Source organism: Candida orthopsilosis, assembly GCF_000315875.1.
Source record: "Candida orthopsilosis Co 90-125, chromosome 2 draft sequence".
Classification (NCBI taxonomy): Eukaryota; Fungi; Ascomycota; class Pichiomycetes; order Serinales; family Debaryomycetaceae; genus Lodderomyces; species Lodderomyces orthopsilosis.
In genome coordinates, this window is record NC_018295.1 from 2,017,939 (window position 1) to 2,041,414 (window position 23,476).

General features: G+C 38.4%; 13 protein-coding genes across 13 annotated transcripts; 6 read left to right on the forward strand and 7 right to left on the reverse strand. All coding sequences in view use genetic code 12, as the record gives it.

Annotated features, from left to right (window-relative positions):
* Positions 1 to 511: 511 nt before the first annotated feature.
* Positions 512 to 3,952, reverse strand: CORT_0B09660 (Aro80 protein; the record flags this gene model as incomplete). Its single annotated transcript, XM_003868057.1, has 1 exon — positions 512 to 3,952. One exon carries the CDS (start codon positions 3,950 to 3,952, stop codon positions 512 to 514), a length of 3,441 nt encoding a protein of 1,146 aa, XP_003868105.1.
* A 298-nt stretch (positions 3,953 to 4,250) lies between these two features.
* Positions 4,251 to 5,609, reverse strand: CORT_0B09670 (Cdc12 septin; the record flags this gene model as incomplete). The annotated part of the gene is made up of 2 exons (XM_003868058.1): positions 4,251 to 5,415; positions 5,569 to 5,609. The coding sequence occupies 2 exons, from the start codon at positions 5,607 to 5,609 to the stop codon at positions 4,251 to 4,253; spliced, it is 1,206 nt and encodes a 401-aa protein (XP_003868106.1).
* A 362-nt stretch (positions 5,610 to 5,971) lies between these two features.
* Positions 5,972 to 6,781, reverse strand: CORT_0B09680 (Bmh1 14-3-3 protein; the record flags this gene model as incomplete). The annotated part of the gene is made up of 1 exon (XM_003868059.1): positions 5,972 to 6,781. One exon carries the CDS (start codon positions 6,779 to 6,781, stop codon positions 5,972 to 5,974), a length of 810 nt encoding a protein of 269 aa, XP_003868107.1.
* Positions 6,782 to 7,972: 1,191 nt separating this feature from the next.
* Positions 7,973 to 9,664, reverse strand: CORT_0B09690 (Arx1 ribosomal large subunit biogenesis protein; the record flags this gene model as incomplete). Its single annotated transcript, XM_003868060.1, has 1 exon — positions 7,973 to 9,664. One exon carries the CDS (start codon positions 9,662 to 9,664, stop codon positions 7,973 to 7,975), a length of 1,692 nt encoding a protein of 563 aa, XP_003868108.1.
* Positions 9,665 to 10,512: 848 nt separating this feature from the next.
* CORT_0B09700 (hypothetical protein) lies at positions 10,513 to 10,941 on the forward strand (the record flags this gene model as incomplete). The annotated part of the gene is made up of 1 exon (XM_003868061.1): positions 10,513 to 10,941. One exon carries the CDS (start codon positions 10,513 to 10,515, stop codon positions 10,939 to 10,941), a length of 429 nt encoding a protein of 142 aa, XP_003868109.1.
* A 73-nt stretch (positions 10,942 to 11,014) lies between these two features.
* Positions 11,015 to 12,217, reverse strand: CORT_0B09710 (Spp1 histone methyltransferase; the record flags this gene model as incomplete). The annotated part of the gene is made up of 1 exon (XM_003868062.1): positions 11,015 to 12,217. The coding sequence occupies one exon, from the start codon at positions 12,215 to 12,217 to the stop codon at positions 11,015 to 11,017; it is 1,203 nt and encodes a 400-aa protein (XP_003868110.1).
* A 71-nt stretch (positions 12,218 to 12,288) lies between these two features.
* CORT_0B09720 (DNA-dependent ATPase) lies at positions 12,289 to 14,283 on the forward strand (the record flags this gene model as incomplete). Its single annotated transcript, XM_003868063.1, has 1 exon — positions 12,289 to 14,283. One exon carries the CDS (start codon positions 12,289 to 12,291, stop codon positions 14,281 to 14,283), a length of 1,995 nt encoding a protein of 664 aa, XP_003868111.1.
* Positions 14,284 to 14,390: 107 nt separating this feature from the next.
* Positions 14,391 to 15,570, forward strand: CORT_0B09730 (hypothetical protein; the record flags this gene model as incomplete). The annotated part of the gene is made up of 2 exons (XM_003868064.1): positions 14,391 to 14,417; positions 14,467 to 15,570. 2 exons carry the CDS (start codon positions 14,391 to 14,393, stop codon positions 15,568 to 15,570), a joined length of 1,131 nt encoding a protein of 376 aa, XP_003868112.1.
* Positions 15,571 to 15,668: 98 nt separating this feature from the next.
* Positions 15,669 to 16,592, forward strand: CORT_0B09740 (Rsm24 protein; the record flags this gene model as incomplete). The annotated part of the gene is made up of 1 exon (XM_003868065.1): positions 15,669 to 16,592. The coding sequence occupies one exon, from the start codon at positions 15,669 to 15,671 to the stop codon at positions 16,590 to 16,592; it is 924 nt and encodes a 307-aa protein (XP_003868113.1).
* Positions 16,593 to 16,777: 185 nt separating this feature from the next.
* On the forward strand, positions 16,778 to 18,571 carry CORT_0B09750 (Ngg1 protein; the record flags this gene model as incomplete). The annotated part of the gene is made up of 1 exon (XM_003868066.1): positions 16,778 to 18,571. One exon carries the CDS (start codon positions 16,778 to 16,780, stop codon positions 18,569 to 18,571), a length of 1,794 nt encoding a protein of 597 aa, XP_003868114.1.
* Positions 18,572 to 18,609: 38 nt separating this feature from the next.
* On the reverse strand, positions 18,610 to 20,016 carry CORT_0B09760 (Mas1 mitochondrial processing protease; the record flags this gene model as incomplete). Its single annotated transcript, XM_003868067.1, has 1 exon — positions 18,610 to 20,016. The coding sequence occupies one exon, from the start codon at positions 20,014 to 20,016 to the stop codon at positions 18,610 to 18,612; it is 1,407 nt and encodes a 468-aa protein (XP_003868115.1).
* A 252-nt stretch (positions 20,017 to 20,268) lies between these two features.
* Positions 20,269 to 21,564, forward strand: CORT_0B09770 (Arp7 protein; the record flags this gene model as incomplete). Its single annotated transcript, XM_003868068.1, has 1 exon — positions 20,269 to 21,564. One exon carries the CDS (start codon positions 20,269 to 20,271, stop codon positions 21,562 to 21,564), a length of 1,296 nt encoding a protein of 431 aa, XP_003868116.1.
* Positions 21,565 to 21,633: 69 nt separating this feature from the next.
* CORT_0B09780 (Ehd3 protein) lies at positions 21,634 to 23,166 on the reverse strand (the record flags this gene model as incomplete). The annotated part of the gene is made up of 1 exon (XM_003868069.1): positions 21,634 to 23,166. One exon carries the CDS (start codon positions 23,164 to 23,166, stop codon positions 21,634 to 21,636), a length of 1,533 nt encoding a protein of 510 aa, XP_003868117.1.
* Positions 23,167 to 23,476: the final 310 nt, after the last annotated feature.

Below are 23,476 nucleotides of genomic sequence, written 5' to 3' on the forward strand. Positions count from 1 at the left end.
TTCATTGTCTCTTCTATAGCATAGCCTCCAGTCTAAACAATAAAAGAACAATGTAAAACACTAACTTGTAAGGACTGCAAAGAAGCAGAATTTGTCGCCTCTGTAAAGAATAAAGTGCATTTTATAAGTTCCGCCCTACATTGAAGTCTGCGAAAGCCTCTTCTGGACAAGTGTACCACACACAAAGACTTGGTGTGGCTCATAGTGACATCTTTTCAAGCGGAATGATAACGAATTCAGAGTGAACTGAGACTTACAGAAGATTTCAAAAACAAGGTAGTGAGATGTGAATAATAACAATGTGCCAGGCAAAGATGTAACTTTTAAGCATAGGATGTACGAATTGCTTCTACAGGTCCCTATATATCCTCTTCTTTTTCTAATCTTTTGCAACCAGCATAAAACCACAGAGACAAAACTCCAGTAAAATCTCTCTTTCAGACATATGTAGTGAGGATGGAATACACACCTTTTAAAAACACTCTCTACAGAAGCGCCACCCCATGTCTACTTAGAGGTAAAAATTCTGATCATTAGAATTCAATTGCTGTTCAATCATTTCTGTCCAAGGAGCAACGAAATCCAAACCAATGGTTTGATTATTCATAAACCAATCCATGACTTCTGAATCACCAATACCCATTATATTGTTGTTGTTATTGTTTCCTGCTGATATACCAGTATCAGTGTTGTCACCGCTGGCATCATTACCTGTCGAAGTCGGGCGATTGAAAGAACTAGAAGATGTACCCAATTGACCCGTGTTCGTAGAGTTGGATGACGAAAAAGATGCTTCTTTATCATGCAGTTGGGTTGATGGTGGAGGCACGGACGATGCTGGTCCTGGAGCCGACACTGATGCCGACGTCATGTTCAGTGCCATTGGACTAGTTGGTTTTCCTGTAACACCAACGGCAATTGGCGCTGATGTTGGAACATTTGTTGGTTGTTTAAAATATGGGCCATACGGGAACGCATCCAGCTTTTCATATGGTTGATGTTGTGGAGTTTGTTGCTCAACTGACTCATTCAAGGTTACACCATGTGAAAAGTGTGTTTTTGTGGATATTGGTGGTTGCACACCTTCATGCTCATAAGGTTGGTACCTGCCTCTATCGGACGAAGTACTTTCGACTTGAGGATAATGATGATCACCATCCATCTCTTCTTCTTCCTGATCGTTCTTTTTATTCTTCATTTCAGAATACAAATACATCAAAATATTGGAATACCGCGTACACAAATGCAACTCATCTGGTGAACAGTCTCTCAATGTCAACGCAGCTCGATGAATCAGGGAAGATATATCATCAATACTAATCAAGCTAAATGATAACACAGTTGGATCATACGTTTCCCTCGTTGATGCAAATGCCGCAGCTGCAGTTCCACTACCATTCTTTTGCGCTGTTATTGTCAAGTAGCATTTAACGATGAAAGCTACAGCACGAACTAATCTCGTTAACCAACGTACCGGCATGAATCGCAACATTTTAAACTTGTGGATGCGATGGGCTGCATTCAACATTTCATTGGCTGCGTTGAAAGCTTGTTCAATGAATCTAGCTGATCTGGATAACTCATCCAATTTTAGTGATACTCTATTCTTTTTCCCCATCATAGTCCTTGGGGAAGGACTAAGTGCTAATGAATAAATGTAAAGCTTCACATAATTAAACTCAAAGATGAACGACTCTTGTTGAATAGATTCATTAATCTCCTGACATGTTTTGGACCTTGGTTTTGTCCATTGATGTTGGAAGTTGGACACATGTTTAGCTAATTTTCCACTTGTTGGGACTAAAAATTGCTTGTACTTGCGACTCCAGTTGTTAATTAAAGGACTAATTATATTCAAAACTGACAAATTCTGACGCTGTGATAATTGACCCAATTGTGCCTTGTACCCATAAAACGATTCATGACCCAAAGACATAATCTGTAGCAATTCAATTTGTGCCTTTTGTGCTTTAGTAAACTTGAATGTATGTTCACTAGCTGCACGTTTGAGCTCTTCTTCACTCATTTTCATAATGTTGACATCATCATCAACATCTTCTCCGTATTCCACATCTTCTTCACTTATTTCATCTTCGTCCAAGTCTATCTCAGATAAAGAATGAGCGAGCATTGAACGACGTGATATGTCCATAACTGAATTAATTTCTGCTATATGAGTCGCAATTAACGTCTTTGAGCTCATTTCCATAAACCCCATATCTTGAGCCAAACGCACTGCACTTCCAATTAACATCCATGCCATACGATGACTTCTTCTCATTGCGCCTAACCCGGCAAGATTCAGACCACCAACAGCAGCATTCCCATCATTCCCATCACCACTGCCACTTTTCCCACCAAGAGCAGCCGTTGTTGCATGAATTGCTCCAATGCCACCACCTTGTAAGTTTAATCCACCCATTCCAGCCTCACTTTCATTACCTCCCTCTTCTGCCTTGTTTGCATAATCTGACCATCTCCAATGTATAGCTCGAGGATTCCACTCGGTGAAAAGTAGAAATGCAAATATCGTTCCAATTGATCTCGTACTAGCTTCAGCCCAAACTGTTTGTGAAATCAATCGTTGGACATAAAGCCACAATCGATCATGAACTTCAATATTTCTCGGTACATTTCCATTTTGTAAGCTACTAGCATTATTTTCAAATGGGTGATATCGTGATGATATTGTCAAGATTGCACAAAGCAATATAGGATATCCTGATAACACTTTCAGCGAGTGAAGGAATTTAGGAATATGAGGGAAATACGGATGCATGGTGGAGAAAAACAAATTGATTAAACGCTCAGCTTCATCTTCAGTTAAAATACCGTGTGGAGCAGGTCCAATGTACTCAATACTTGACAACTTCTTTGATGCTTTAGGACGTACTGCATAACCACTTTCTGCTGCTGGCATCATCATTCGTTTATTTCTGGTTGGATTCATATAAGGGTATATCTGAGACTTGTTGTTGTCAATTGAATTGTGACGACTCGAAATGGATGGATAATCTTGTTGATTTTGTTGCTGGTTGGTTACAGAGTCATTGCAACTCATTGAACGTGAACTTTGTGTTCCATTATCTAAACTAGAGCGATGACTTGTGGCATACTGCAGTTGAGAATTCTGTCTCAGCATGTAAGAGGAATGTATTTCTTCCTGGTTCATTTGTGGAGTATTGTTCTCATCAACACTGGCTCTGTGGCTATTGTTTCCCGTCATAGCTTCAATCTGATCATATTTAGCTCTTGCATCAATATTGTCTCTCTCGTCCGCCTTGGCAATTGTTCCTGCTGCACTCGCCAAAAACACTAAAGCACCCTCCATTGTAGCAAAATGATTACGTTGTCCTGTCTTATCTACCACATTGTCGTTTTTGCTCTCCACTGTTGATGTAGTTGTTACATTTTGCGCTGAATCATACGAATTCGGGCTTGGTCTGTGCAGGCCATTCGCGCCATGTGAGTCGCCTTCACTTAAAATACTATTGATACCAGGCAAAGATTGCGGTGAGGAGTCATGTTGGTGTGCCGATACGTTTGACCCAAGATAATTCACTTCATGGTTACCACGAGAAATATTCGAGGCAGAATCAGGGGACTGGCTCGTCTCATAATCTCCCAGATGATTTTGCTTTTGCCTTTTACGTCTCCCGCTCAATACGTTATTGGCTCCGCCACGCTTACTTTCAACAAAAACACAATCTTTCCGCTCTCGTAAACATCGGGCACATTTCCCATCATGGGGATTATCAACAGGACCCAAATCGCATTTGACTTTCCGCACGCGGCAATTAAGGCATGCACGATAGTTCCGCTTATACTTGTGTTCCTGTAGCGGTGATTGCTGTGGCTGTTGTTGAGTTAGCGGAGTTTGCATGTTATATGTTAGATTCGTGCCGTGGCTACTTTCTTTTTCATGTCGTATGGAATTGTTATCTGTATGCATGATCTATGTGTTGCAAAAGTTTTGAAAGCTGATCTTTGTTTCAAATACCTGTAGATGGACACTCCTTGAATATAGTGCTTTCCTGTATCCATAGACGTGGTTGGACCTACTCTGATACTTGGATGGATTTAAAAAAAATTTTGTGTAAAGTTTCTACCTCCACCTATAACCGTCGCTGAGAACCCCCTCCTACAATATACACCCGTTTTTCACACTCTTTCAAATAACATACATTAGAAATAAAAAAGATCAAACTAAATAAACCAGATATCGAAACTGAATCTACTCATTTCCTACCTCAACGTTTGGAAATTTGTAACTTTTTAACCTGTTCTTCCAAACCCTTTAATTTCGATTGCATCTCCTCTAAATCTTGATTCAATCTATTTCTTTCGTTGATTATATTAGTCTCCCATTGCCTAAATCTTTGTTCTTCTGCCTTTATCTGCTCGGTAAAGAATTTCTTTAATGCATCTTCCTCTTCTTTGAACTTTGGGTTGTACACTCGTCTTGGCTTTTTAACTGAAGGTTTCTTGATTACTTCACCCTTTTCATTGGTCAATTCTTCATTTGATCCGTCTTCGCCTCCATTTAATCCTCGATTTTCCCCTTCATCATCACCTAGTTTGATTGAACGGAAAGTTTCATAGTGCAATTCGTTTGTCGATGAGATCAAATCCAACATATTTGTTCTCAACAACAAACTCCTCAATTTCTTGAAATCGCAATGTTGGTCATTTTCGATTTCAACTACCCCCCATGGATACTTTCTACCTCTTACAAATTGGCCCGGAGAAACTTCAACGTCCTCTTCAGAACCAATGATGGAAAATGGCATTGCTTCAATCAACTGTTTAGCATGTTCCGCGCTAGCAGGGTCATCCAATTCCAAAGGAGGTGTGTAAATATTTATATCTTGAGCCTCAATGATATCTCTTATTCTGCTTTTGAAAGTCTCCATTTCCTGAGGTGACAAAGTATCCGCTTTAGCAATAACTGGAATCAAGTTCACTCTTGTGGACAATCGTTTCATAACTTCGATATCCAATGGTTTCAACAGATGACCTGTTGGTCTAATAAAGTAGAGACAGGCATGTACTCTCAAATCTTTTTTGGCGAGTCTTGAGGGTTGTTGTTCTTGTCTCATAAAAGATTCATGTTGATCATCGATAAAATCAATAATAGGAACCCAAGAATCATTGTTGTTTACGTTATTTCCAAATCCTGGCGTATCAATAATATTCAATCTGATTTTGAAATTCTTTTCCTCCAAAATGGCCCTAACTATATCAATTTCCACAGTTTGATGAGATGAAGTGAATTTGTTGTGTCTGTTGCGAGGATCTTGATGTGGTTTTAACGAAGTTTGAAATAAAGTATTCATAAATGTTGTTTTTCCCAAACCACTTTCTCCCGCCACCATGATGGTGAAGGTAGCCCCTTCTTTGGAGACAATTTTGTACCTGTTCGGTGGGTTAGTACATAAAGCGATTATAGGGGTTTTGGCGGTTTTCTCAGGTATTCATTCTGGACAATAATTTGGTTGTAAAACCTTGTCCCTGATCAAATAAATTCATGTAATGAAAAACCACTGTGTAGCTTGTGTTGATACATACCTTTGATTGGGCAAATTGGCTACTCCTACTGGTTCTGGCATATTGTGATGTATTTTGGACCAAGTGTGGTTGTAATAAGTCTAGACCCTTGTTGAAATAAAATAAACACGATTTGTTTTCCAGTGGTTGATCCAAACACTCTCTCTCTTGCAATTTTTTTTCTCTCTATTTTGTTGTTTTTTAGAAAAAGTTACACGCATTCTCAATCATAACAAATAGATTTGGTCGTGTGTGGATCATTTACGACGCGTAACAACAACATAGAAAGATAGAGTTAGCTATGGAAATGAGATAGCTCAAGCTTGTAGGAGCCATTACTCTGGTTGCTAAGGATCAGCCTACACTTCTTTCTTAGACAAATTTAATTCACACAGATACAATAACTATAAAATTTACATTAACTCTATTCTTGATCGGGTTTAGCCTCTGAAGATGCTGGAGCTTGTTGACTAGATTGTTGTTGTTGCTGTTGCTGTTGTTGTTGTTCTTCAGTTTGTGGAGCTTCAGACAAATCAGTCCACAAGGTCAAGTTATCTCTCAACAATTGCATAATCAAAGTAGAATCCTTGTATGAGTCTTCTGACAATGTTTCCAAGTCGGCAACAGCATCGTCAAAAGCTTGTTTAGCCAAATGACAAGCCCTGTCAGGAGAGTTCAAAATTTCATAGTAAAACACAGAAAAGTTCAAAGCCAAACCCAATCTGATTGGATGTGTTGGTGGTAATTCAGTAACAGCAACATCAGAGGCAGCTTTATAAGCTTCCAAGGACAAGTCAGCAGCTTCTTTACGTTTGTCGGCTACAGCAAATTCAGCCAAGTATCTGTGGTAATCACCCTTCATTTTGTAGTAAAATACTTTAGATTCTCCAGTTTGAGCTGATGAAATCAAATGGTTGTCTAAAACAGAAAGAATATCTTCACATATTTTAGATAATTCAGCCTCAATCTTGGCACGGTAATCTCTAATCAAAGCAACTTGGTTTTCGTTACCCTTAGATTCTTCTTTTTGTTCAATTGAAGAAACAATTCTCCATGAAGCACGACGAGCTCCAATAACATTTTTGTAGGCAACTGATAACAAATTACGTTCTTCAACTGATAATTCTTGACCAGAAGAAGCAACAGCTTTCATATTCTCAACCATTTCTTCATATCTTTCAGCTTGTTCGGCCAATTTGGCAAGGTAAACGGAATCTTCGCGTGAGACAGTCATTATTCGGATGGTCTGTAGTTAGTGGAGGTATACGGGATATGTGATAAACTATTGAGTAATGTTAGTAATGTATTAAACTAAAACTGATCAAGTATAGTTTGAAGTGATTGATTGGAGAGACAACGATCGTTTGTGTGATCAACTTTTCCAACAACTAATATTTGCTTGACACTAGTGTGCTCAACGTACAATTGGAATCGTGTAATTTACTTTCAATTGAAGATAAGCTTATCGAGTGAGCTTCAATTCTGAGATGGATTATAAATCTGATGAAGATCTAAGGGGCAAATTCAATTGATATGTATTTGACTAATGTTGACCACTTGCGATTGATTTTTCTCTCTCTCTCTCTCTCGTTTTTTACGAATCGTTGATCACTGTGAGTCGACAATTTCTTTGGAAAAAGAAAAATTTTGTGCGTGTGTGTGGACATGAAAGTCGTGTCTTGTCTTAAAAATTCAAAAATGGCAAAAACTTGACAACACAAACTATAAACAAGATTCATTGGCGGTGTAACATTGACCCGAATACGTATACGTGAGGTTGCTATTGCTCTTGTAAATGGCTCAATGAAGTAAATCTTATGAAGGTGGACTATTTGTAAACCCAGTGTAGCCAACCCGTCAAACGATACCAAATGCTTGCTATAACAAAGTTTGTCGACAAAAGGGGTGATAAACAATGTCAATTGCGGTCTCGCCGATAGCTCCACTGTAAAACACACAAAGCACACAACACAAGCCCCTCCCTATAAATCAATCAATCATAAACTTGACTTTTAATACATCTTATGATATTACACATACCTTTGAGTAATAGATAACTATGTCTTTCTTTGTTGATTGTATTGAAAAGCAAATAAAAAAAAATTGTGATAAATTATTAATTCTCAGACACTCTCACGCACACAACACTTTTACGTTTTTATTATGCACGACAGCCTCTTTTTTCTTTATTTCTTTTTTGCTCTCGTGACACTATTATATGTATGCATGGATGTTTTGTTATCTAAGGATATTGTATTAGCTTTTAATGCCATGGCGCGGTAGACGCTGCCAAGTTTTTTAACCTACGACCCATCCGAGGAGAAAATATAGGTCGACGTCTAACACGAAGTGTGATTTCCCATTTACTCTGTCTAGAGCACCGTAGTCCAAGATCAATAATCTATTGAATAACTACTTATTCTATTTAATCCATTTGCATAGACTCAACCCCCAAGCTTTGTTGTGTCAACTTGTAAGGATTAACGTCCTTTACTTTAATACCAAAACGACTGTCTTTTGTCAATTGAACCAAGTGGGTGATTACTTCATTCAATTCGTCGGATAACTTGTATTGGGAATGTATCCAGTTGACTCTTGCAGTTGTCTCTCCTCCGTTCAATCTCAAAACTTCTTGAGATTGGCTGTTGATCAATACTGTTGTAGCTTCCCTCACATTGGCTATGTTATGCCCCTTTTTCAACAAGGATCTTAATTTGATTGATGAAATGTTTAATTGAGGTAAGGGAATCTCCATACCAGGCAACACCGGTTTTGCAGCATCAATACCATGTTTACCCGTTGGATTTGCAGTTAACAAAATCTCCTTTAACGGAACAAATTTGGTAATCTGGATTGGTTTGCTTTGTATAAGATGGCGATTGCTCAATTCCGCAGCACCTAATCTGAAGGTCTTTAAATCTTCCCTCAATTGATTTATTTGTAATTTTATTTCCTCTTCATTTGCATCAACTTCGATTGGAAACGCCTTACTAGCGAAATCTAATTTGAATGGGTATACCGAAAAAGATTTATCGATTTCACCTAAAAGCTTTCTTGATGTCTTTAATTTCAATTGATGAACAACAGCAAAATCACGAACAAATATTGAAGCTTTGGAAGTAAATTCTTGCTTATTGTTCTTACCAGTAAAGTGATCAATTTCTTCGGTAGTGACAATTCCCAATTCCTCCAAGTTTACTCCACACATACGTATATCAACATGATAAACTTCCCCAGGAACGACAACAAACTCATCAGTAGGTATAGCACTGGAATTTGATGTATAAATTGGTTTTGAAGTATCCTGAGTGATCAAATCTGTAGATTGAAGAGAACTTTGTTTCAAGAGACTAGCTTCTTGATGAGACTCATCCCAAACAACACCTTTGAAATCACGTTCAGCAACTATTCCTTCCGCTTGACCAGCTAAAAACCTTCTGATTCTTCTCACTTTTGATCCTGGAACAACAGTACAATTGAAGCAAGCGGCAACGGCATCAACAAGTTGACGGATTTGCGTGCCGGTGATGACATTTGAACTATTTTTAAGTTGATTTGGAAGTTTTTCTGGTGATAACGAAGTCCCAAGTAAAGCAACGACCGCCTCAGTGGCGATATGAGTGGCACTGATGGCATCTGCGTTATTTCCCAACAATGGTCCATTTGGCTTCAATTCTGCATTTGTTGGATAAATAACCAAAGTGTGTGTTAAATTTGAAGTGTAACCATCAATCTGAACCCCCAAGCTAACTGTTACAACATCTCCTTCATTCAAGTATAATCCTCTTTCATCATCAATTTCAGGTGCAAACCCATTCAATAATTCATTTACGTTGATTGTAGTTGGAGATGAGATACCCTTTTCATCAACCTTCTTGTTATAATGCCCTGATAACAACTCAGTTAAGAAGGAATCAGTCAATAGACATAGCTGTTGGATGGTTAATTTAGCAGTTGTGCCCAAATGATATGAGTTATTGATTAGCGACGTAAGGTAAGTCAACCCAGTTTGAGTGATTTGACCGGCAACTCTATATTTCTCCACCACATCCTCATTGAGAATATTCTTTTGCTTGAGCAAAATGTCAGCATCTTCTTGATGTACTGCGACTTGCATGATAGCTTGTGATTGAGTATAAGAATGAAGTACTTTAATAGGTTTTGGAAAAAATTGAGAAACCTCATCTCTAAATTTTCAAGTGAGACAAAGGAACACAAAACTAGGTTTTTGCAACAACCATCTTCGTTGAAGTATTTTACTAGGTACAGATTTTTCTGGGAGGATTTATACTACTCAAAGTGGTCAAGTGTGGGAGTAAAACAAGTTCCTGCTAACATATTGTTCTATTTAATTTTTTAATAATTTCATTCTGTGATCAATTTTGGGTGGAATTTGTGCCAAATTTAACATAATTTACACCATTCCAGCTACTCATTGATTACAAAACCAATCTATTGTATTAATTACAAAGCTTTCTTATCATCAACGACCTGCTATTTGCTTGGACTATTTAGTAGTTTGATTTGATCACTAAACATCAGTGCCTTCGTTATTACAGGATGCACCGGTCAACGAAATCTAAAACATCTTTATCAGAAAACTAATTTATTACCCATACTTTGGACAGGGTACTAGACCGGCGTATTGGTTTAGTATTACTAACTCAGGATTCTAATCAACTAGCCTAATTCCAGACCTGCTTTGCGGCAAAAAAAGGAAGAAAATGAAAAATTTAGCAATTGTTGCGAAAGTTCAGTGGCAAATACCTTTCAAAGAGCACAATTTGAAACCTAAATTATTTACAGGTAAGTCCACAACAAATAAATAGCGATCAACATAGATTAGTTTTACTAAAATTACAAACAGCCATATTCATTTTGTGAATAACCTCACTATCTCACTTTTGTTATTTCGTTTTCTACTACCACCACAACTAACAAAACTCCAACTCATACAGTAACAGCATGTCCTCCTGGGACCAAACCACGTTTTCATTAGCACCAAGAAACAAAGGTTGCTATTTAGTAACCGATGAGGTTTACCAAAAGGTGCCTCAAATTAGAGACTACGAGGTTGGAATTTTAAATTTATTCCTTCAACATACCTCCGCTGGATTGACATTGAATGAAAATTGCGATCCGGATGTTAGAGCTGATATGAATACAGCTCTTGATAGAATAGCCCCAGAAGGGGATCATTACATTCATGCCGACGAAGGCCCCGATGATATGCCTGGTCATATTAAAAGTTCTACTATTGGTGTTAGTTTGAGTATTCCTGTTACGAACGGTAAATTAAATACTGGTACTTGGCAAGGTATCTGGTTATGCGAATTCAGAACCTACAAGCATTCAAGAAGAATCGTTGCCACTATTAATGGAAAGAAGAAATAAATTTCTAGTGTGTTGTGAATGAATGGCAAACATTCTCTCAGTTATACAGTTGTGTAATACAATGAACAACTACTTATTTATTATTATACTTTGCAATAGAATAATTTCGCAAAACATCGTCAATCTGTTTCTCAATCACTGATTCTTTTGATTTAAGCTGGTCCAATAACTTTTCTGTATCATCGTAAAATAAATTCCACCAGCCATTGTGTCGATAACATTTCTTCTTGTCTCTAATGCAAATTTGATTTTGGAACCAATCTGGGTCATCGTCGTTTACTTCTTCCTCGTCTTCCTCCTCCTCACTGTCCTCACTAATTCTTTTCTTGACTTTTGCTGCAATTTGCTCCAACATTTCGTCTGAACTGGCAATTTCTTGAATCAAACTGTGCTCTCCCTTGCTACAAAGGCAAAGATCCACACGTTTCTTTTGTTTTCCCTTTTTAGACTTGGTTTTGGTTTGCTTCACGTCTTCTGCGTCAGGGAATATTAGAGTCGACAATTTCTCATTGATAACTTTTGTATTCTCCTTTACTGACTGAAGTCGTTCTTGTTCTTGTATTTGCATTTGCTTTTGCTGTTTGACACCATCGATTTTCCTTTGCAAGGATTCAACCTGCTCTCGCACCGCCTGAGAAAGCTGATCTAGCTTAGTCTCATCTTGTCGGAAAGCTTTTACCTCTTCAAGTTCAGGGAATTCCGATCCTAGTGAATGAAGTTTATCTACGTCATTCCCTACGTGTGTCAACACCCTCTTGATGACACCTTGATCAAGCAAACTACTTTCTAGAAGCAACAGTCGCATGTATTCCTTCCCATGTTCATGACTGCAGTATTTGGAATGCTCCTTGATAGGCTCATAACAGTAATCTAGGCGGCACTTGCGTTTCCATAACGTGACTCCTTCACCCTTCCATACACAGAATTTGCAGTAAAATTTGGCAATCAAGTTGGAAAGCTCGGGTCTAATGTTCATGCATTTGGCATGGAACCATTCTTCGCATCCATCACAAGCAATCATCAACTCTCCTTCATCGGACTTTCGACACACACAGTAGAGTTCCTCGCTATTAAGGTCATACTTTGGTGCATTTGTGTATTTCTTGTATTGTTTGGCTATCTCTTCACTCGATTCTTCTATATCCTCCATCTCGGTTTTTACCGTCGCATGTTTATGCCTCTTGGATGAGGAGGTCAGTTGTGACGACTTTTTTCTCTTTAGAGGATGACTATGTGCTTCATGGTGTGGTGTGTGTAAGTCTATCTCAGTACTCATTTCGTCAAAGAGTGCATTTATTTTCACGATAATTTTTGAGACCGCGTCATGAATCCTTTATAGCACCAACAATGGAAGAATTGTGCCCTATATGTTCCAAACCGATTCCAAAATTGCTCTTAGAACGGCACGTCAACAGCTGTCTAGATAATCAAGAAGTCAAGCCGGATACAGAAAACACTGGTGATTCTATTGACCTGAAAGCAAAGAAACGCGATGCTTTTAGCGCCCTCGGATTGAAGGTTTCTACAGACGTGCAAGTATCAAAGAAAAAGAAATCAACCCAAGAGCTGAAGGGTGATGTGCAAAGGCTGAGAAACTTAGAGGCGTCATCACAGAAGGAACCAAACAATGTTGAGAATGAATCTACTTTAACACGCAACGAATCCCAAACACAACCATTTTCTAATGATGCAACCAAAGAGATTGCAGAGCTAAAACGACAAGTTGGTGTCCCACTAGCACATAGGCTACGACCAAAGACATTGAATGATTTTATTGGCCAGGAAAGATTGTTAGGGGAGGGTGCACCATTGAGAAATATCATCAAATCGGATCTAATCCCGTCATTTATATTATGGGGACCACCAGGATGTGGCAAAACTACATTAGGCCGAATTATAGCAAAATCAACCAGCTGTAAATTTGTTGAGCTTTCTGGTGCTGGCAGTGGAGCAAAAGATTTGAAACAGGTGTTTGTACAAGCTGAGAATCATAAAAAGCTAACCCAACAGCGTACCATCCTTTTTATTGACGAAATCCACCGATATAACAAAGCAGTTCAAGATTTACTTCTTCCAGTGGTGGAAAGAGGTGTTTGCACGGTGATTGGAGCTACAACAGAAAACCCGTCATTTTCATTAAACAATGCGTTATTGTCAAGAATACAGACATTTGTCATGGAAGCATTTAGCCCGGAAGCAATTGTGAAAATTTTGAATCGAGCACTTTTTGAAGTTAATCGAACACGTAAGCTATTATACTATTTGCCTTACATGACTCTTGAAAATGATTCATTTGAATACATTGCTGGGTTGTGTATGGGAGACTCTCGTGCCGCTTTGAATGTTCTCGAAACTGTAAACGCATACTTATCTGCTGACAGGTTTGATGAAAAGCCAAGCGATGGAGCCATAGTGAACGTAACTGTGGATGACCTCAAAAGAATTTTAAAGTCTCGAAATTTTCATCAAATGTACGACAAAGATGGTGATGCACACTATGATATTATAAGCGCGTTTCATAAGTCGATTCGAGGGTCTGATGCTGATGCGGCAATGTTTTATTTAGTAAAGATGTTGTCCGGCGGGGAGGACCCTTTGTTCATTCTAAGGAGAATGACAGTCATAGCAAGTGAGGATATCGGCCTCAGGGATAGTTCATGTCTCCCGTTCATTGTTTCTGCCAAACAAGCTTTTGAATTTGTGGGGATGCCAGAAGGGGAGATTATATTGGCTCATTGTACAACAAAGCTTGCCCGAGCACCTAAATCTACAAAATCATACCGTGCATTAAGATCTGCCCAGAAGTTGATCAATGAAAGACCCGAAGTGCTACGACTACCTGTCCCTATTCATTTGAGAAATGCTCCGACTCGTTTGATGAAAGATATGGGTTTTGGAGTTGAATACAAGTATAACCCCAACTATGAGAATGGCGTGGTCAAGCAATCATACTTTCCAGATGACATGGATCATGTTACATTTCTTGAAGATACACATTTAGGTACTGCCAGAGACCCTGATGTCACGGACGAGAGATACAAACAAGAACAAGCCGCAGTTGATGATTACAATGACTATAAACAGTACGTGAAGGAGAAGGCGAGACGCAAGCGAAAGAAAGAAAGTGGACTTGTGAACGAAGGTGAGCTTACAGAAACAGAGATAAACACCGCATTCCAAAGCAATACTGACACTGACTGTGATGAAGCAAATGATTATTCGGATGACCCTGATTGTACTAATAACTTTGGAAAATCGTATGATGAATTTTTAGATAGGGACTCACAACCGGACTATTTCAGTGACGATCCGCAGCCAGAATCCTCTCCATTAATAGCATAGATTAGTTCTCATAGTTAGAGACAGTTCGCACAAAATAATAATCTCTCACTATATTGCTACCCCATAATACCTCATTTGTATACTAGCATCAACCAAGCAACTTCACCATGTGTGGTAGATTCGCCCAGGGTCTAGTATGTTGGTTGACCAATTGAGATTTGAACAAATTACTAACAGTACTAGAATTTGAACAGCATTCTCAACGAGTTCAATCAAATAGTTTTTGGTGAAGAGAGCCGTGAGATCAATGAGCATTCTGATGGTGTTTACGAGGCTGAAACACACGGAGCAAATGACATAACTGAAAAAATTCAACTAGATTTATCGAGAGTTACTCAATGGACACCTTCATGTAATATAGCACCCACTGATACCGCTTTAATGGTTTACATGACTGAGCCACCAGCAGGCATCAGCCAAAACTACGTCTTTGAACACCTGAAATTCGGACTAGTGCCATCATGGGCAAAGCCAGCCGACCCCACGCCAGTCAACAAGGGAAAGCAAAATGAAGGAGACAAATACTCACATGAATTGGGTAAGTATGAAAGTAAATACTTCAACTGTAGGAGAGAGTCCCTTGCCCAACACCGAGCAGTGTGGTCATCTTGCAAGAAACATAGATGTGTTATACCTATCCAAGGATATTTTGAGTGGCTCAAGACAAAGAATGAAAAGATACCATACTTCATTCACTCAAAATCTACCCCCTTAATCTTTTTAGCTGGATTCTTCTCACATAACTACAACTACAAGGACAACTTCAACATCAACGATGAATACTTATCGTCATTTACTGTAATTACAGCACCGGCAGAGAAATCCGACAAATACGATTTATCTTGGTTACACGCAAGGAAAACTTTGGTTATTGAGCCAGGGTCAAAAGCTTGGTTTTTGTGGCTAGATCCAAAGAGGGATTGGGATGATTCGTTAATTGAGGAGGTTTTGAACTCAAAGACGAATGAATCTTATGCAAATATAGAGGGATACCGAGTGTCCAGCGATGTTGGAAATCCAACTAATAAGGGCGAAAATATTCTTAAAAAGGTTGATAAAAAGAAGAATACCTCGGTTTCGGATTTCTTCAAAGTAAAGAAAGAGCTGAGGGTCAAGAAGGAGGGAAAGGACCCACACGAAGAAAAACATGTGAGTAATAGAGTTAAACAAGAGCCACGAGATGAGGGCGAAGTATCAATAAAAATAGAAGGTGATGCACTACCACCGAAAAGGACCAGGCATGGTAGAGATGAGGCTCCAAAGAAGGTCAAAACTGAAGTTGATTAGAAGGTATATATCGTATATTAAGACAAGCGAATTGAAATTGTAGAAAAAAAAATTGAAAATTATGAAAATTTTGTATATTCACTTACATACATCAACCCATGAAACAACTAGGCAGCTCCTCTATCCTCTGCAGGATAAGGCAATATTCCTCTTCATCAGCGAACAAACCGGAGTTATTCCTCAACCCACATGCTTGGCAAGGATTACCAGCAGATCAAATTTTTCAATTACATCAAATTAGAAAAAAGTATCTAGGTGATGCTTACAATCCCACCAACGAAGAAAGAACTGCTATCTTATCCACAATTACATCACTCACAGCTAACAAACCAGCGTTGGACTATGCATTTGAAATTGAGAATTTTAAGGAACGAATCATGAACAATACTCCAATGAAGGATAGAGGTAAACCTCAAAAATTGAGCAACATGTTTGTGATAAACACAGGAGCTGAACCACATCATGCTAGACGTATAGAGAATTTGCACAGAGTTTCAGCTTTTGAAATGCCTTTATTGACCAAGTATCGTCAACCTTACACGCCAAAACCAAAAACACAAGCTCCCATCAAATTGACGTACAATTCTGATTTCAGTGACGACATATCTAACAAACACAACAGAAAGGTCACATTACATGTTGAACTTAAAGATTTAGAGCTTACCAAAGAGCAAGAACATAAATTTAAAGTGCTTGCTGGTCGAAGATTTCACCATGGGTCTGATTCGTTTCAGTTAAAGTGTGAAAGATTCCCTCAAGCCGCTCAAAATGTAAGTTGGTTAGTTGACACATTCAACAAACTATTGGCAGAATCCAAAGACCTCAGCAAAGAAGCTTTTGCTGATATACCATTAGATAAACGTCATATGAAAACTTGGACCACGAAACCAAAACCAGTATTCCCTGAGGAATGGAAGAGACCACAAGATGCTCCAACAAAGAGACATGAAATAATTAGTCAACTTGTAGAGATGAGTAAAGAGAAGTTGGACGCTGACCAACTCCACAAGATCTCATCTTGATCACGGTTTTAGATTTTTAGTGTATGTAAATAGTTTAATGGAAAATTATCGGCTTAGTGCGCATTTCTTCTATTCTTTTGTGTTGATAGAAAAAAAAATCAACAATCGGTGAAGCTCAAGTCCAAAGTAGGTTTAAATGTACACACTGCGCCGCAAACAATATACTTGAAAGCTAAGATTCAGTCATGGCGGAAACACACGATGCATCGACAACACTTGATGATATAATCAACGAATTAAAGCTAACATATGATGCATCCAATGGTTTATTGGATGGTGATTCAATTCGAAGCATTCCCAATGTAAACACGTTGACTAATTTGAACAAGTTGTTCAGTAACTTAAAGAAGCAATTGTGTCAGCTAGAGCAAAACGATGAAGAAGTATTACAAAAGATTGAGGTAAGTCAAGGCGGAGGAGATGATTCGAAGAAACGTTCCCGTGGAGTACTAGAGGACATCCAAGACAATGATGACGTGAAGAAAAGAAGACTAGATACTACAGCCGATGGTGAAGGTGCCCCTGATACATCAGAAGGAAAAGAAAGATTAAATCTGAAGGATGATCCAGTGCCCCCTGTCCAATCTGGGTCCTTTTCCCATGATAACGACACAAGGCTCAAAAATCCAAAATCAGAGTACGTGGAGCCACAGGTGCTATCGACAGAGGCAATTTCTGCCCTCGGCCTATATTCTGAAGATAATCACGGTTTGGAAACTCATGGTAAGGAGTACTTGAAAAAAAAGTATGGAGTGGCGTCTTACCCAGAAAATGATCTACAAGATTTATTACCTGGCAAAATACCGGATATAGATTTCTCCAAAAACAAGCCACCAACAAATCAGGTCCAATTCAGTACATTTCAATCTTACATCGAATCATACTTTCGTCCATTTACTAATGAGGATTTGAGGTTCCTTGAAGAAAGAAATATAATACCACCAGGGTTTGAAAAGTCCGGTTACGACCCTGACGTGTCACCATTTATCATTCCAAGGTTGGGTAGATTCTATGCAGATGTATGGGCCGAAGAGGATTCTACTTTAGCTGCCAAGCTTAACTCTCCCGCACTTCATGCTAATCAGTCAGATGGATATAAAGCAAAAGGATCTATAAATTTACTAAGTGATGATAAACTTTACACCGAGGAGGTTTCTTGTGGCCCTTTATCGAGCAGATTACTATCAGCAATACTAAGCAATCATGAGGTGGAAAATGAAGATGATGCCGATGGAGGAAAAGATGGTGGCGCACAAGGAGTGAAAAATGAGAATGGTACTGATCGTTCCAGCAATTTACTTGCTCAAGACGAAGTTGCTACCCAATTGAATAGTAATGAAGATTATAGAATAACAACCGATGCAAACGATTACCAGTCGATCGAAGATAGACTCAAGCGGGAACTCAAGTATATTGGTATATTTATGAATCTACCTACCAAAGATGATGGTAAAGCTAAGGCAAATAAGTTAACTGGACGAATTCCGAAAAAACTGTCGATAAGTATAGTTGACAGTGACGAGTGGATACGAAATAAAGAGGATGACGAAGTTTGTGCTGAGATTAGGTCATTGCAAAATGAATTAAGAGAGGTAACGAGTAGGAATAGAGCCAACAAGAGGAAATTGATTCCAATCATTCAAGACAACATTGCATATCAAGAATATTCCACCATTTTGGAGGACCTAGATAAACAAGTTGACCTGGCGTTCATGAAACGATCAAAGGGCAAAAGTAAAAAGAAAAAAATAGATGCAAATGCACCACAACAACAAGCCGTGAATAGTGGACTTAGAGCACTTTTGGAGAAACGAAGGAGATGGATAGACTCCATTGGTAAACTATTTCCACCACCAGAGGTTATGAAACGAGAACCAACCGAACTGATACTTGTCAAAGAAGGCATCGTCGATACCGAGTTGAACGATGAGGAGGGTGATAATGCCAGTTCCAATGCAGTAGATTTAATCACACAATAGATGTATATATTTGTACTATTTACAATGAAACAAGCTTTCTATTTAAAGTCCATTCCTCTATGAATATCCGAAAGTGCTGGTAATGTTTTGACATTGCCAACAGCTGCCAAGGCAACGGGTTTATTTTTCAACCTGTAATTGGCCCAATTAACAACATCATCTCTGGTAATCGATTCAACCCTAGCAAAAACCTCCTCAGGTGATAGTCTATATCCTGTGTTGACAACTTGTCTTCCAATATCTTCAGCAATAGCAGTAGAATCATCCAATGCTAACAATAATGAAGCTTTGAGTTGTGATTTGGACCTCTCTACCTCCTCATCAGTAATGTGTCCCAAACTTAATCTACCCCATTCTTTTTGAATAGCATCAACCAATATTTTCAAATCAGCATTGCTATCAGCAGTAAAGTAGACACCAAGCAAACCGGTATCGGCATATGAAGTAGTATAAGCCATGTAAGAGTTAGCAATTGGCGTATTGTTGGGTCCTCCAGTTGCAGCAGTGACTGCCAAAGGTGATGGTGAATTTGAGCCAACACCAATAGACCTATCCCAGCTTCCTATTATACCATTAGCCACAGAAGCAACAAAAAAATCAGGGGCTGACCAGCTTACACCTTCTACAGCCAATGCAACATGAGTAGTTGGCATTGCATTATCCTGCACTCTAATCTCGTCACCATAGAAAATAGGCAAATCATCACCACTTTGTTTAAATGGTTTATCGCTCTTGCGGATATTGCTGAAATACTCTTCTCCTAATTTGACAAGCTCTTCATGTTCAACACAACCGACTCCAATCAAAGCCATTCTATCACCTTTATAATTAGTGGTGATATAATCCCTTAAGTCTTGTCTATTTATCGTTTTGATCAAATCCCTTGGTCCCAAGATTGTTCTTCCCAAATCTTGATTTTTAAAAGCAACAGAATGCAAGTGGTCAAAAACTACCTCATCATACATTTTATCAACCTCATCACTTTCTTGCAAAATGACATATCTTTCATTTTCAATTGCTCTTTCTTCCAACTTCGATTTAGTCAACAAGTCACTCAAGATATCAACATTCTGATTCAAATCTTCCGCTAGACACTTGGTATAATAAACAGTGTTTTCTCGCGATGTGTAAGCATTAATTTGGGACCCCAAATTTTCAATTTCTAATTCCAAGTTTAATTGAGTTCTTTTATTTGTTCCTTTAAAGGCCAAATGTTCCAAAAAATGGGCGGTACCACTAGATTTTGGGTTATCTGCCCTTGATCCTGCGTTTATCCAAACACCTACTGTAGCTGTCTTTGTACCAGGCATCGATTCGCTTGCCACCGTCAATCCATTAGGCAAGATTGATGTTTGGTAAGTTGGAGCTGGGGCTGTGGTTGTTGCAAAGAGTCGACGTGCAGATATTGTCTTTGCGTGTTTAAGTGTACGTATGGCATTGAACATCTCGTTTGGATGAATAGTGTGGTGTAATATAATCTATAGTTCTGAGATAATAACTTCTTTTGTAGATACAGTGAGTTGAGTTGAGTGTATTAATAATTTGCAATGCAGTTCTAAAAAAGAATCTAAATTAAAATCAACTGGTAGCGATACAATTAGACAGAAAAAAATCTTTTTGTCAAATATCAGAACTGAAAACATAGGAATACTCAGTACAGTTTATTGATCAATACCCACCACCACCAAGTTTCGATAATGGCTTACACGGCTCCAGCAGTGGTAATAGACAATGGCTCTTACACAACCAAAGCAGGTTTTGCACTGGATGATCTACCTTCACTCGTTTTCAACTCAAATTATATAGTGGACAATGTTACCAACGATGTGATTGTGGGAGATGATGAAATGGACAATTATTCTCAGTCTGCAGTATCCACTTTGCTAGAAGATGGATTAATTTACAATTTTGACAATATTGTTCATAATTGGCGTTATGTTTACAACAACATTGATAATCATAATCTGATAAATTCCAATGAATTTCCCTTGGCTATGACCGAACAATCTTGGAATACAATGAAGGCAAAGGTAAAAACGTGTCAAATTGTGTTTGAAGAATTTGAAGTTCCATTGTTTAGTCTTATCAAAAACCCATTGAGTCAATTATACCGATGCGGAAAATCAACTGGTTTGGTTATTGATGTTGGATCGAGTGTTGCTAGTGTTACACCTATCTTGGATGGAGTAATACAAGACAAGTGCACATTCCATTCCAAATATGCTGGAGATTTTCTCAACTTGCACATTCTAAACTACTTGGAAGGAAAAGTACAGTCTGTTGACGAATTATTACCTGCTTCTTTTAGAACCGCCTCAGAGTCATTCAAGTCGTATTACATGTCAACCCATGTCTTACAGGAGTACAAAAACCTATCGCTAAACTATCAAGTGTCCAATCTTGAAGTTTATGATCACAAGTTTTTGAATGTCAGTGACCAACGAAATTATTTGGAAAATTTATTTGACCCCACATTGAACAAGTTGCCAAATATAAACTTACCCGAACCTTCACTTGACGTACCTTCTTCCCAAGGATTAACCAATTTGGTATATATGGCCATTAGAGGTCTTGAAGCTTCTTTATTACCCCATGGCGATGACCCTAGCTCACAATCACAAAATCGGTTTGCCAGATTTATGGAGATATTCAAACAAATATTATCCAATGTGTTAATTACTGGTGGTACATCTTTGGCTAGTGAGTTATCTGATCATGTGATCAATGATATTAAGGCATTGATGCAAAAATACTTCCCAACCTATCCATTTTCATATCATGTTCAACAAATTAGACCTACTCAGAACAATGATAATTCCGATATTTGGGATAAACAATTTGGAAGCTGGTTAGGTGCTTGTAACTTGGCAAGTATGTTGAATGAGAATGACGAGAATTCAAGTAGTGCAAAGATTGCTTTGGACAATTGGTTTGTATCCAAAGCCGATTATGAAGAGTTGGGAGAGGACTTGATACTCGAAAAGCTTAAGTGAAAGCTTTAAGTAAGTGTATCATATATAGTGCTATAAAAAAATGTATTAATATCAGGAACGATGATGGTTTTATTTCCTCCAAGTTACATACTTGTTGTCATATTTTGCGGTTTCGCCATGCAAATCCAAAATTTGCTTTATTTTCAAATCAATACCCAATTTATCGCCAGTGGTGGATTTGAAATGCTTAAAAACCTCTGCAGGAGTTGGTAAATAGGTCCTGTTTGATCCATCTGTACCTGCAATGTAAGCACCAACCTCTTTATTTCTTGGTAAACCGAAGTTCAAAGGATAATCTTTGTAATCCAAACCAAACCATTCTTTAATCAAAGGTGGGTTAGGCAATAACTTGAGTGTCTCATCTGTTTGCGTGAGAATGTCCGAAACATACTTCGGAGTGACGATACTAGGGTCATTCCATTGAGGGAAGAATGGGTCCTTGATTTTGTCAACCAATTTGTGAATAACACCTTTTGCAAAATCATTCTCCTTTGGTGGCAATTTTTGGATGTTGGTTGCTGAAACCATTTCTAAAGTAAATTGTTCCTTAATAGAGTTTTGTAAGCCGCGGTTCATCAATTCAAATCCAACTGCTAAAGAAGTTCTTGGCTTTTGCAACAACTTTTCCAATGTTTTTTTAGCAAATGATGAAGAATCACTGTGTTTTCTAAAGAAGTCTAAAACATCATTAATATTCTCTTGTGAGAATGCCTTGTTGTTCAATTCAAGTTCATCCTCAGTCAATAAGAACTTATAATCGGCTGGCAATCTCTTTTCACTAAATTCGTTCAAGATATCATTTACTTGTTGGAAATATTGAGTGTTTCCTGACACCAACGAAATCTTCGACACATCATCAATTTCAGGTGGTTGCAAATTGGCCAACCTGTTGATCAATTGAGGAATTTTTTCAGACTTGACGTAATGCGTTGCAAAACCTGAGAAGTATGCATCTAAACCAGATAATACTGCACCTGTCAATGCAGTGTAGTATCCAAACTTGTCATCCAATCTGGGCAAAAAGAAAGTCGTTCCGACATCAGGAAAGAATCCAATATCCATTTCTGGCATAGCCAATTTCGTCTTTTCAGTGGCCACACGGAATGGAGCATGAACAGACAATCCTACACCACCTCCAAATGTAATTCCATCCATCAAGGAAATATATGGCTTTGGTAAAGTTGAGATAATGTAATCAAGATTGTATTCCTTGTCAAAGAAGTCAGCACCGTATCCAGGGTTACCTTTGACAATTTGATTGGCGCATTCGGCGACATCACCTCCAGCACATAATGCCTTGGGGGAGTTTGTAGTTAAGATAATGACATTATTTTGAGGCTCCTTTGCGTATTTCAACAAGTCTGGAGTAATCAAGTTGACCATTTCTGTGTTCAATGAGTTCAACTTCTTGACTCTGTTCAAAGTTATAATTCTTGCATGATTCTTGGTCGAGTGCAAGACAACTGCATCGTCTGGTGCTGAACCAGAAGTAGGGTTTGCTGATAAATGAGACATTCTTACTTGTTTAAGCGATAAGTGACTTAAAATGCTTGCTACTTGTGGTTTGTAAATGTGCTTGACCAATTGAAAACTCCTGATCATGAAACTAATTCGTTCTTCAGAATTTTCGATAATAAATTGTAAGAACAATGTATTGGCGAATAGATTTCTGATATTTTTAAGCGGATTGAAGGAAAGGTGCAGAACGTCACAGAGAGAGCGAAAAAAATAGACGCTAAGAAAGGAAATTGTGGAGAGGTGGGGGAAAAATAAAAATCCGTGGAAATAAGAAATAGTTACATCCACTCAATTCATTGTGGCGCTACTTCAGTGACTTATCGATGCACAAGAGGCCGAAGGTTGGCTACATCTTGAATATTAGTTTTGAAAAAAACGCTCGCATGTATGGCTT